The sequence below is a fragment of the Strix aluco genome, chromosome 3, assembly GCF_031877795.1.
Source record: "Strix aluco isolate bStrAlu1 chromosome 3, bStrAlu1.hap1, whole genome shotgun sequence".
In the NCBI taxonomy this organism is placed as follows: Eukaryota; Metazoa; Chordata; class Aves; order Strigiformes; family Strigidae; genus Strix; species Strix aluco.
The window spans coordinates 49047516-49060843 of record NC_133933.1 but is presented as its reverse complement, the minus strand read 5'-3'; the positions used below and the strand labels follow the sequence as shown (position 1 = coordinate 49060843).

General features: G+C 40.4%; 1 protein-coding gene across 2 annotated transcripts in view; it reads right to left on the bottom strand.

The window, feature by feature from the left end:
• Nucleotides 1-13328, bottom strand: part of PCNX2 (pecanex 2) — a 160742-nt gene that overhangs the window by 36644 nt on the left and 110770 nt on the right. For both annotated transcript variants that reach the window (XM_074818460.1, XM_074818461.1), the window contains 2 exons: nucleotides 2936-2994; nucleotides 376-591 (listed from right to left, as the gene is read on the bottom strand). In XM_074818460.1, coding sequence (XP_074674561.1) covers nucleotides 376-591; nucleotides 2936-2994 — 275 coding nt within the window. The remainder of the gene's footprint in view (nucleotides 1-375; nucleotides 592-2935; nucleotides 2995-13328) is intronic.

The following is a 13328-nucleotide window of genomic DNA, read 5'->3' as shown; positions in this document are numbered from 1 at the left end:
GGGTTGAACAATTTTAAGAACAACTTCGGTTTTCATGGTTATTGAGGGAAAGCAGTAATCTCAAAAAACATAACTAAGCATAACCTGAAAGATCTGTGAACCAAGCAAATAACTCAACGTGACTTCTTTCTGAAAGTCTTATGATACTGCAGAACATGACTCCAAATTTCTTAACGTTTAGGTTTCAAAACATCGTCATTCAAATAACAATACAAAGAATAACAGAGCTTTTACACAGACAGACAAATATCTGTAAAAAGAAGAGAGAGAAAGATCCTTAAACTCTATGTCCTACTACAGACTTGTGATAGATTAAAAAGCCAGACAGGGTTTGTTGGCGTTTTTGTTGTTATTTACATCATCAGGGATCCTTACCTCGAAATTCCAGCCCTCTGAGCTGAAAGGTGACAAGGCCATTTCCAATTTCGATCAAGTGCACAAAGGCATTTAAATAATCCGATGCCAGAATAAAACAGTCTCCTGTGTTGTAGTTTCCCCAGCGGCCCAGAATCAAATCTCCACAAAGAGACTCCTGCAGAGATCTTGTCAAATGCTCATAAAAAATGGAGTTGAGATTATTGTCATCGTTGCCTACAACCAGAGGAGCATACATATGTAAAGAATAAAATTTATAATACACTAAGCCATTCTGCATAAAATCCCATGTTCTTTTTTATTCCTCCACATAACCCTTCACAGAATCAGGCCTGAAATTTTTGTTTAATATGAACAATATTGTAAATAGCACATCACAGTAGTGATAACACATATTTCAGACTGAATCAAGTCACCTCCGTGTTTTGCAACAGCAAGAATTTTTTCTTCTCCACTGAAAGTCTCTGCAATGCTAAGTTAATGTCTACATATTGTTCTTAATTTTAAGAAATCAGAAATCATGATTATTTCAGAACATAAACTTAAATCTGAATATTATTTCTGAGATTTTTAAAGAATTCAGTCACACAGCTTCCAGTAATTTTGTTGGGATTTTTTTTCTTTTAGTCCTCCAGGAATTTTTCAAGGCTTTTTCCGTGAAATATCTGTTGGTACTTAAGATGAGGATACATATTTTAAAAGAATTCACTTAGTATATTGAGAAAGAATGAAACAAGGTTCATTCACCACTAGAATTGCTATCACTTATTTAAAAACAGTAGCTGTCCACTGCTTGGACCAATTGTCCAGGTGAAAAACTCCCCATCACAGTCTAGAAGTGTCATATCATAAAGGTCTATGGCATTTAAGTGGATTAAAAGTAGCACTTTGTGATGGTGATCCATGAAAGGGAATGAACCTTCCACAAATGCTAACACTGTGACACATAATCCAATGTGGTGTTTGTCTTGTGCTTGTACTCTTTTACGCTTGACATGAGAACTGCTTTTCTTTTCTATGATGCATCAGTATCTCACCTTCAATACTTTAAAATGCTTGTGCATGAATAGAAATACATGTACAAACCAACATCTTGCAGGTGCATTTGTATAATGAGAGTGTATGTGGATATATATGTACAGCTACACATCCATATTTATATATGTGCATATTTAGGAGCAGATTTAACATGGAGAAAAAAACCAGAGGATGACAGGCTATAGTTTCCCCTACAAATAGCTCCCGAACACAAGAAGAGGAGTGGGTGTGTTACTACACTGCTTTTCATCACCATGGCCATTATGCATCCAGCCCTGGTATGTATGCGCATGCAGGTGGGTAGGCACACACAGACATACTCAGTCATACACCTGCAATATATTTGGTCAAAATCTAAATAAGTCATAAAATGAATCTTTTAAGCACACACACAAAAGGAATGTTATGCTTGATCTATGAGGTTTAAAACATAATTAACTTATTAGTGTATATAATAATGCTAACGGTTATTGCTATCAGATGACAGAATGGCCTTGGGAAACACCTTAACTCCCTGCCTTGAAATGATAAATAATGAAAGAGCACGATATATGCCACAAACTGCTAATACCTCTCTCGCTTTCTTGGACACCCTGGATTACACCCATTTCTGCTTGAAGATGTGTATTTGTTCATGCTACTGATGTAATGGATAAGGATAAAAAGGGGGGAGGGGATAAAAATACAACTGCAATAATTACAATGTAAACTTACACCTCCACAATACAAGCCCCTGAATACCTCAGTGGCAAAATAAAATCAGTCATAGAACACTAAAGTGGGAGAAACCCCTATATGAAATCCTGGCCTCTCTCACTGGGATGGGTATTTGCCATGAAACACTGGTATCGGTTTCCCCTGGAAAGGGCTCTGTTCCACCAGGTGCTGAAGAGAGTCAGCTGAGGTACCACACACTCTCCATGTCCTCTGACTTGCCAAAAAATGCTCTCACTTTCCAGTCTCACAGGAACCACGTAGTGCAGCCCAGGAAGGTGCTTTACATTGCCATGGATCAGAGCTCATTTAATGCCCCAATGCTCAGAGAAGTCCACCATCTTTCCTAATTCTTTCCTTTACCCCCTCCTGCAAATTTTCCAATTTCCCTTTCCTCCCCTCTCCAAAAAGGTTTCTCTCCAGGGAAGAGGAGGAACCTGTCAGCCCAAACTGCTCAGCAGTAGGGACACTGTTAACCTGCTGCTTTTTTTCCAAAACCTTTCCCTGCCCACAGCTGACCTTCAAGTCTAGCTAGGGTGTCTATGTACTCTGCACAAACAGCAATATTATAATTAACCAAGCAATTCGCAGACCAGCAGCTCCCTGATCAGCTACACTAACTGAAGAGCAAATTTACTTATCAAGTCACATGATTTAAACCGGTGCTCTGTTATATTTAAAACACTCTGGTTTGTTCACACAACATTTAAACCCTTTGCATCTCTTCAGCTTCCCAGGCAAAGCCTTGACAGTGTAAATACATCACATTTTGCAAACCAAGCACAACACCCAAACTCCCAGGCCATACCTGCATCCTTTTCGATCTGAATTGCCAGTCTGGTGTTGGAATGGTCCGATCTTTTGGTGCTGGAAATAAAGACATGTTGTATAGCCAATTCTTTTTTTAAAATATAAGATTCTCCCCAAAACACATTTTTATTTTATTTTTAACGTATCTTCTCATTCTGTGTTTATATCATTATGAAGTTCACACTCTAATCCATTCATTGGTTTACTCCAAGTAGGCATATATAGTTATTTCAGTTCAGCATTGCTATCAGCACACAAACCAAAAGTGTCTGTGTCCCCTCCTCCTTCTAGTCAAATGCTTTCTTCCCCATTTTCCTTCTTGGGGGGGCAGAGTCCATCCCGAATTTGGCATCTGTGATAACAACACTATATACTTAAATAACTGAACTGGCTTCAGAAGCACATTGGCCAGGTGCCACCAAAACAATGAATAGAAAGAATATTAAATCAGTCTTTCTTCCCTTCTAAGCCTTAAGAGAAACAGCTGGATCAAGGGGTTTTCTTTGTGTGAAAATACTTCTGTGGGTGTATAACATCTATGGAAAAACAACAACAAAAAAATTCACTTTGCTTAGTTTCATATTTAGCTGGGCAGCAACGAGAGAGTCCCTGGTCATTCTTATCACTTGAAAAAAGAGTAAAGTACAGGGTCTTAGTCCATACAGACAGTAACCTTGTCTCCCTTATGAATGACACATTCCCTACTTAGTATTTTCACTGTGGTAGTGGAATACAAATACCACAGGGAAAATAGTCACAAAACAGAAAGCAACTAAAAGGTAGATTGAGTTGAGCTTTTATTCCTACCTGTAACAAAAAACCCTAAAAAAGTCTGAAAATAAGGAACGAGTAAATCACTGTGGGCAAGCATGTGTCCAACAGAAGGGAGTGGTTGTTGTGGTGACTAGACATATTCAACACCAGAAGTCCAAAGCATCTCCCAAGCCTTCAGGGTACAAGTGAAATCCTGGTTAAAAGAAATGCTGTAGTAAATGTAGATTTCCCTGAAATACTGCTCTGGCAGTGGTGCTTTAGGATTTCAGGACACTTCATTAAGAATATTGCCTCCAAAGTTTTGCCCTCAATCACTAGCCTTAGCAGAAGATCTATCAATCAGATATGTAAATATTCCTTGAAAAATGGGGTTAAAACTGAAGATGTGTAAAGACAAAGACATCTGACCCAAACAAGGGCATAAGGTTACATGTGACAGTGGTGAGAGTCTCATCTGTTCATCAGCCTGCAAACACTGAGGCACCACCTCTCCTGGCACAGGAACCAAGGGAGACACCCAGGCATGGTCCTCATCATGGCCTCTGTGATGAGAGTGGCATGGCCAGGTGGGACTGGCTGGGGTCTGGCTCACTGGGGTGGGGAGCACAGAGCATGGGGAAGATTTTGAATGGGCTGATGGTTGGCCAGTCAATTTAAAAAGCCTGAATTTAGCTCCTCACTATGAGAATTCTGACATGCCCCTAGGAAGACTGTGCCAAAAAGGGTATAAGTTATATGGGAGGCTTTCAAACACGTTAAATAACACTGAAAAAGGATGGTGTAAAGCCAGGGTAATGTTGTCTTTGAAGCACAGCAGAGAGTCTCTGGAAGTCTGTATATCCTTATCGCAGTATTGGCTCCCAGAATTTCATGTGTCAATATACAAGTTATTTAAGAAGTTGGAAGTTTCTGAGCCGAAGCTCATGCTGAAGCCAACTAGGAGAAGGATGCTATTGATGTCCCTAATGTTAGAAAGCCTCTTCATCCACACTCTGCAGCCTCCCCCAAAAAGCTGTGGAAAACAGACCAACAGAAAAATTGCACACAGGCTTCCATGTAGTAGACAGAAGAGGAACAGAATTGCTTTGCTTCTACTCCCTACCAGCAACTGATTTTTGCTTTAAAAAGGTATGTTCTTTACTTTGCAAGAAATACAGCTGGAGAGAATATGAGTCTTAATTAGAATTACTTGTAATTAATATTAGTATAATATCTACATAGATTAACATTTTATTTGATGTATTATTTAACTTCCTGCCTCTGGTTGGCTCAGCTTATTGTAACTGCAATTTTCATTTCCTATGCAACAGAAAATGGCAACGGGGGGAGGGCCTTCTAAGCACTTCAGAATATAAAGAATGATTTTACTTCAAAAAGGTTGTCAGAATTCTTCTACCCTCATATACATCCACCTGCAATTGCAACATATGCAAGAGTAAGCATACAGATTAGGTTATGGAATTCAATCAATTTTCTATTCTCAGCAGAGGAATGCTGCTGATTTCCAAATGCATACATTTTAAGATTATGAGACTCCTTATTAACTTCTAATCCCTCTGAAATCAGTGTGGCAGTATGAGGTAAAAGTCAATACTATTCTCTACCCCGATTTTTTACCAACCTACAAAGCATTTCCATTCTTGAGGCATACTGAGACCCATACAAAGCAAGCAGTACTTCAGAAAATTCTAATCCATAATAAGTCGGAATCCTTTTGCCCAGCATGCAGCTATGGCTCCATTTCTTTTCCTTTTTTTTTTTTTTTTTTTTTTCCTTTGAGAGAAAGATGCATGAAACAATCAGGGAAAAGCAGAAGTGCTTCAAGACACTCGGAGACATATCATGCAGCCTGACTGGGAAGAAGGGAAGGAAACAGAACAGCTCTCACAAACAAAACAAAACCAGGCTCCGTTGTGGCTTTATCCTCCATTCCAAGCACGGTAACGATTGCTTAAGCAGCTAAAACATGGGCCTCAGGACATGAGACAAGAAAGTATTTACTTTTTCAGACACTACCAGAAAACCGCAAATCTTTATGCAGGCATTTTGAAACATTTTTATTTTTTATTTTTTTAAAAAGACTGAGGATAATATAGACAGTGTGTAAACTTTTGTCTTGAAATTCAGTTTAGTTGAACAAATTCAGTCAGGTAATCCAGTCTGGACTTTAAATTCCTCGATTATTAGTAACCAAAGCTATGTTTGTACCTTCTTGAAGGCAATGGGAATTTACATAGCATTAAACTATAATACACTGCACCTAACAATCAAACCAGCGACGCCTTTACTCCTGGGCTTTTTGCTGCCAACTAGGACCTTTCAAAGTGAACTTTTGAAACGAGTGGGTGATTTGGGTTTTCCTCCAGTGGCCTCTTGCTTTAAATTTGGTTGTTACCGCTCATCCAAGGTGATAATTAGCTCAGTAATTGGATTTCTTCCTGAATTGCATTATTCTATGCAAACCCAGTGCAGGTCCTTCGGCACTTGCCCTGGAGAGCAAGTGATTGTGTTTGAACATCTTCAGCAATTTTAAAGTCAACATCCTGCTTAGTTCCTGAAATACCTATCTCATGCTCTTTTAATCCAGCATTTACATGGGCACTGAGATAATCCACTAGTTTGCATAGTCCTGTTCATGCCATTATATTTTCCCTTTGCAAAAGGACTAAGTCACTTCCTATACATCCCTTGTTCAAAAATACTGCCTCATTTTTCAACATGGAAAGACTTTCTTCTCCAACTTTATTCTTCCAATTTCCTTAGAAAGGTGGAAGAAAGACTGAGGTGGAATTCAGCAGCCTGGGGAACATACAGTGGATGGTGAGAATTGGGCAAATTAAAGGAGAAGGAAAAAAAAAAATCATTGCTGTGCTTATTTCCAGAAGATGAAAATAAAATTGCAGCTGTTCTATCTGCCTTGATGTTGCTGGGTTTTGCCCCAAAACACAAATTCAAGATTTCCAGGAATCCTGCTGTGAAGGAGGGGAACTCTACTTTGAAAGAGAACAAAACAAAGAAAAGCAGTTCCCCTCTGGGGGGTGCAAGAGATGCCTTTCTAGGGTAGATCCAAAGTTTTTCTTTGTCTCTGTCCAATGAATTTTAATCCATCTTTCCATGACATCTAACAGGCGATTCTAACAGAGAAACTTTACTATGCTGCAGCCCTATGATTATTCATGGGAGTCTGGAAAAAAAACAATCCTCAACACTTCCATGTGAATGTCGTACTGCTGGCACTATAAACGGAAGGCTTAGCATTAAAAACACAGTAGTAGTAGCAGGCTACAACAGTGAGGCAGGAGGGAGAATGAAGAGATGGCAGAATAAGCAGGCATCCATGAATATTTGAAGGACACCAGAGGCAAAACCGATGGTACTAATTGGAAGTATGAGGATGCCCAAGTAGTTTTAAATCAATTTCATCTAAAACGGAGAATGATTTCAGCGTGATTATAACAGCAAAGGCTGACAGCCCCTTCGTGCTTAACCATGCGCCCGTTTTCTGGGCAGCTGGATGGAAGATATGCCTTAGGTTTAACTCATGTTAATAAAGAAAGATCTCTTAAAAATGAAAGCAACCTCTCCTTCCTGATCACTCGCTTTGATTTTTATTTTTCATGCTTTCTTCCTCCCCTCCTCCCCTGAATGCTCCAGTGTTTCATCTCACAATAATAAAAAGTAGCTTTGATTGCATGCTAGGGAAACTAGGGGAAGGTTAAAGTATAAAAAGTTGCAGTTGTTAGACAGTGCTGTTGAAGGATCCTTTTAAACCATAGGGAGATCTTATCATCAGTAATGTTTCCTGTTCTTAGGGTTTCTTCACTTTCTTAAACGTTTTTATAATTCATTCGGAGAGCTTCTTGGGTTTGGTTTGGGGGGGGGGGGAGTGGTTTGTGGCTTGTTTGGTAGTGGTGGGGGTGTTTGGTTTGGGTTTTTTTTTTTTTTTTTTTAAAGTAGGTGTAAAAATCTGAATTGTGGTCATTTGCTGCAATACTACTGAGCATGTTTATCTGGCATATTCTGAAGCCTTTCCTGAATTTGACGGTTTCTGTGCTCCTGCAGCAACAGGGATGAAAATGAGGTATGAATTTAAGATCAAAAGCTGAGTGCCCAAACATGGATTAAACAGCCCACCTAAGTGCTCTTACATTCAAAGGTTTAGCTGGGGAATTCACCTCTTATTTGTAAAACAGGTCATTTAAGCATCTGTGCACTTTAAAACACTCATTAATGCTTTACCTAAACGTCATCAATATCGCCACTTTTGTCTTATTTGGCTATCTTGCTACCTAATTTTTTTTCCCCTTGTCCGAGTATGTTTTTTTTTTAAAAGGCATTTAGCCGCTATCTTCAGATATTTTATGCTAAGCAATACAAGCTTTTTAAGTGTAAGGATTATGCAAACTGCACAGAGATGTTTGTGCTCACTCTTGCGTCAGTGAAAAAGGGCTGAGACCCTGACATTCCTGTAAGGATTAGGTTTAGTGCAGGACCCTGCATCACTGTCTGCAATACAGAGATGTACTTCTAATTTAAAAGCAAACATGTTAATTACACACAAAAACATGCATCTGAAATAGTGCAGGTGAGTGTTATTTTTCTGGTTTGCCCATCATAAGCCAATGCAAACATTACAGGAAAGGTGCTGTGCTGTGTCCAGCTCTGGGTAAAGAGCTCTGCAGGACTAATTCCCTTGGGCTCTGCACTGCTGATGGGCTCATGAGCGATGGGGCAAAAGCCTGAGAAACTGTAAGGACCTGGAGGGTAGAAAGGAAGTGATGAGAAATGTCCTGGTTTTCACCAGAAAACGAGAGTGAGATCAGGCAGCAAAAAAAATTACCAAAACGTTGGGAGCTGCTTCAGCAAATGAGGCCAAGATGTTTACCTCCTTTACTCCACGCAGAGACATGCACATTGTTTAAACATCATAAAAGGAGGAAAGCACAGCAAGGCATTTCAGAATTCATTCTTAATATTCTTTATTGCTGATAACAAAGTGCTCATGCTTTTCCAGTGTGCAATATTAAAATAACATATACTTAAGATATTTTCATTGTCACTTTTAGACTCAAGGTGACTGCTTAAAAATAAAATTAGGAGGTAGAGATGGCAAGAAAGTATGAGGAAATACAAGAATAAGATAAAGACTGGTGAATGATGATTTACAATGAGAGTCTACATCAGAAATACTAGTTTAGTTCACTACAGCGTTTTCCATATACGTATTTCTCACCAGAAGATGAAGGGAGGCAAAATGGAAGCTATCTAAGCCATTCCAGAGCTGTAAACCTGTGAGTGCAGCATCAGTGATACTACCCTGAAGAACAAGAAAAATCTTACTGCTAATGTGCAGTTGTACAAAATCCAGTCTAAAACAGGGACAGCTTTTAATACCTCTGGTTTTTTCATTACAGAGATCATTGAGAGTGTTAATCATTTACAGCAGTTGTTATGGTAGTCTCTACAGTACTCTTCAGGCTGAAAAAATCTCTTGTATTTTGAGAGCAAACACTGCTAGTCAAACGATTAAAAAAAAAATTTAAGAATCCCTCTAGCATTCATCCAGTATTTACCTAGTCCCAACTAGCACAAAGCTTCAGAGACAATTCTCAGTAGCAACGGTGACATAATTCTGCATTTTGCAGTATCTCAGAAATAAGGGAGAGATATTTTACTTTTTGCGCTTTATAAACCCTGAGGCAATTTGGGTCCAGTACATACCCTTGTACATCAGGACTTGAGCAAGCATGAATTATTCCCTGCTGCTATCTGTACACAACTTACATATCACCTCAGTTAGAATGGTTACACTTGCTGAACATCTCCTCTGTGATCTCAGCTTTCCCCCTGCCTTCACATCTTGACAAAAGTTGCTTCAGCAAGCATCTTCTTGAATTGAAGGTTTGAGTTTAGTACTCTGAACCTCAGCTTATCCCTAAATGCTTGATTCAGTTCAATCCAAAACAGGAGGTGATCTACATTATCCAAGTGAATGGGATGAACACTTGCTGAGAACACTTACTCTTATGGAAATTCAGTCAATCCATTTCAACAGGTTTCCAATACTCAACATGACAGAAATTTTGTGAGTTTACCCAGTCTCGTTAGATCTACATCATTTGTACGCTAAGCATTAGACAAACAGCTTATAAAACTTTAGTGCCACTGTGTAGCCACACAAGCCCTTAAAATATTGCATGCTTCTTATTTATGAGTCCATTCTCATCTTTCTCATGTCCTGTTGCTGCCTTCCTTTCCAAATATCTTTAAAAGTCATCTTCTATCATGCTCATGATTTCTTTTCCTCTATAAGTCTGCTTATCAATGTATGCTGCATTATCCTCAGATTTTTCACTGCATGCCTTTTCCTTTTTTGCCCATCCTTTTCATTTATCCCGCTTGTGGTTTTGATCTCTGCTTGTGTTCCTGCCTGGCCTCAGCATGCGTTCCCTTTCTGATGCCTCCCTTCTGTCTTTATTCTCTCCTCTTAGAATGATTCAGTGAATAGGAGTTGTGAATGCATCTTTAACTCGGCAGGGAACTACAGAGCACTGAATCAGAATGCACTCCCAATTAATTATCACACATATGGCTCCTATTCAATTAGCCTCAATTTGTTTTACTGACTGCCAGGGGCAAAATTTGAGAAGAAGAGATGTTACCAGTTAAAGAGATACTGCCAAACAGTTAAAATAAAACTTTGAATTTTGTGTAGCCTCCTGTGAGTGTGAAATGCTTGGCAACTCAGGAAACACTTATTTTAATACCAGATCTATTTGATTAAAAGTACCTGATTTTCCTTGCTCATCCTTTCCTAGACAGCCATCACATTTTCCCAGTTCAGTGTGACTCCACACATGGAGTCAAGCGATGAGATGAGGACTGGGTTGGAGAGGAGATGCACATAACTCCGTGCTGAAGCAAGTGGCCAAAGGGACACACATGCACACAGGGTCACCTTACTCCGGGGAAGATCACAGTTCAAGATGCTGAGGGGAACATAATTTCTAGTAGGTCTTCTTTTAGCCTGGGGCTTTACCTGAAGCAACACCTCCTGCACCTGAATGCTATGGCTTTGTCACTCCTCAAAGCCCTACACACCTGCTGAAAGGTATTAAGACTCCCAAACCAGGCAAGTGTTGCAGGTAGAAGGTCCATGGGCAGTACTGGTGGTGTGCAATGTGAAGATGTATAGCAAATCGGCACCACAGTAGGGAGGAGACAGGGAAGGGTCTCCAGAAGACAGCCAGATAAGTCTAATGAATAACATGTAACTTCAGAGGGCTCATCAAGAACTAAGGCCGAAGTATGGACAAAAATGTTCCTTGTTCTTCAAACATCTTGGTTTTCTCTATTCTCTCCCTCAATGCCAGAATCATAGCCACACACGCACCTGGAGAACAGGGTGCAACTTCACAAAGACCGGTTTATACTCATTGCTTCAACAGAGGAGCATTTTTTCCCCAAAAAAGATAATCTTTATTGGGAAATCTGCCAGTTAGAAGAGTAATGAAGGAAAAATAGCAACTTGCTAACATTTCAGCTTTTACATCACTGCCAGCCAGGGAGTGCCACTACGGTTAGCAGGAATGCTATACCCAAGGGCACCCAAGCCAGGCCTAAGCATCCCTCATTACCAGTCTAGGCTAGATGCTCAAGGATCTAAATCCCTTTGAAGTATCCAGAAAGTCTCTCACCAAATTCCACATGCTTTGTGAAGAGGATCAGGCAGCCCTTCTGATTTGAAGAAACCACACCAAAAATTCAGACTAAAACCCGTTCATTCATTGGTCCTATTTGTTTTGACTTGTAAGGCCGAGGCAGTAATAAGCACCCATTTTGGTTTTATCTACACGCTGATACTTATTTATACGATTTTGCTGAGTTCTAAATTAACACTCAATAAAAGCCTGGAGGTGGCCTGAGGCCAACTCAGTGAAGACCCCTCTTAAAAAACCCACGGTCATCAAAGGGGCTAGCATTTATAAAACCAAGTAATAGCTGATAACAAAGGGACTAGAATCTCTAAAGTCATGCAGCTGGAATACCGTGCTTCTTTCTGTTCAGTTCATAAAAAACAGTATAGAAATAGAAGCAGCCAGAGAGAAACACAGAAACTAGCAAAGAGAAACAGTTCAGAAGAAAATAAAACAATTGCAGTTAACAGTAAAACTCATGGCTGTAATGCGGCTTTCATGCCAGGTGGCTGGAAGCATTCAGAAGAGTTTGAACCCTAAGTAAGGAGAACAGGCAGTGACAGCAGTCAGAACATAACATTTCTAAAGTGACATTTGAGGAAATAAGGCAAACACTAAGTCCTGTCAATTAGGAGGAAAAAAGGTTCTGCTGTAATTGTTGACTTCAGAGGTTAATGTACCTTTCTTTAAAGCATTCATTATAAATCAATGTCCAAGGCATTACTGAACTATAAACATCTGCTGCAGTTGTTCCTCTGTAAACATCACCACTATGGAGGTCTAAGAACATGTGAAAAATCAAACAACATAGCAAGAAAAGACTAAAAAAGAAATCCAGCCCCAAAAAGGAGAGCTTGAAAGGTCTGAACATGCAGCTCCCAAACAAGGTCCATGGACAGTTATGGGTCAATGATGTTTAGAATCATAGAATCATTTAGGTTGAAAAAGACCTTTAAGATCATCAAGTCCAACCATTAACGTAGCACTGCCAAGTCCACCACTAAACCATGTTTCTAAGGGCCACATCTACATGTCTTCTAAATACCTCCAGGGATGTTGACTCCACCACTTCCCTGGGCAGCCTGTTCCAATGCTTAACAACCCTTTCAGTGAAGAAATTTTTCCTAATAACCAGTCTAAACCTCCCCGGTGCACCTTGAGGCCATTTCCTCTTGTCCTATCGCTTATTACTTGGGAAAAGAGACCAACGCCCACCTCACTACAACCTCCTTTCAGGTAGTTGTAGAGGGTGATGAGGTCTCCCCTCAGCCTCCTCTTCTCCAGGCTAAACAACCCCAGTTCCCTCAGTTGCTCCTCATAAGACATGTGCTCTAGACCCTTCACCAGCTTCGTTGCTTTTCTTTGGACATGCTCCAGCACCTCAATGTCTGTCTTATCATGAAGGGCCCAAAATGGAACACAGTATTCGAGGTGTGGCCTCACCAGTGCCAAGTACAGGGGTAGGATCACTTCCCTCGTCCTGCTGGCCACACTACTTGATACAAGCCAAGATGCTGTTGGCTTTCTTGGCCACCTGGGCACACTGCTGGCTCATATTCAGCTGGTGGTTGACCAAAACCCCCAGGTCCTTTTCCGCCAGGCAGTTTTCCAGCCACTCCTCCCCAAGCCTGTAGCGTTGCATGGGGTTGTTGTGACCCAAGTGCAGGACCCAGCAGTGACCCTTGCTGAACCTCATACAACTGGCCTCAACCCATCGCTCCAGCCTGTCCAGATCCCTCTGTAGATCCTTTCTACCCTCAGGCAGATCAACACTCCCACCCAGCTTGGTGTCATCCGCAAACTTACTGAGGGTGCACTTGATCCTCTCATCCAGATCACTGATATTAAACAGAACTGGCCCCAATAGTGAGCCCTGGGAAACACAATTTGTGACTGGCCGCCAACTGGATTTAACTCCAT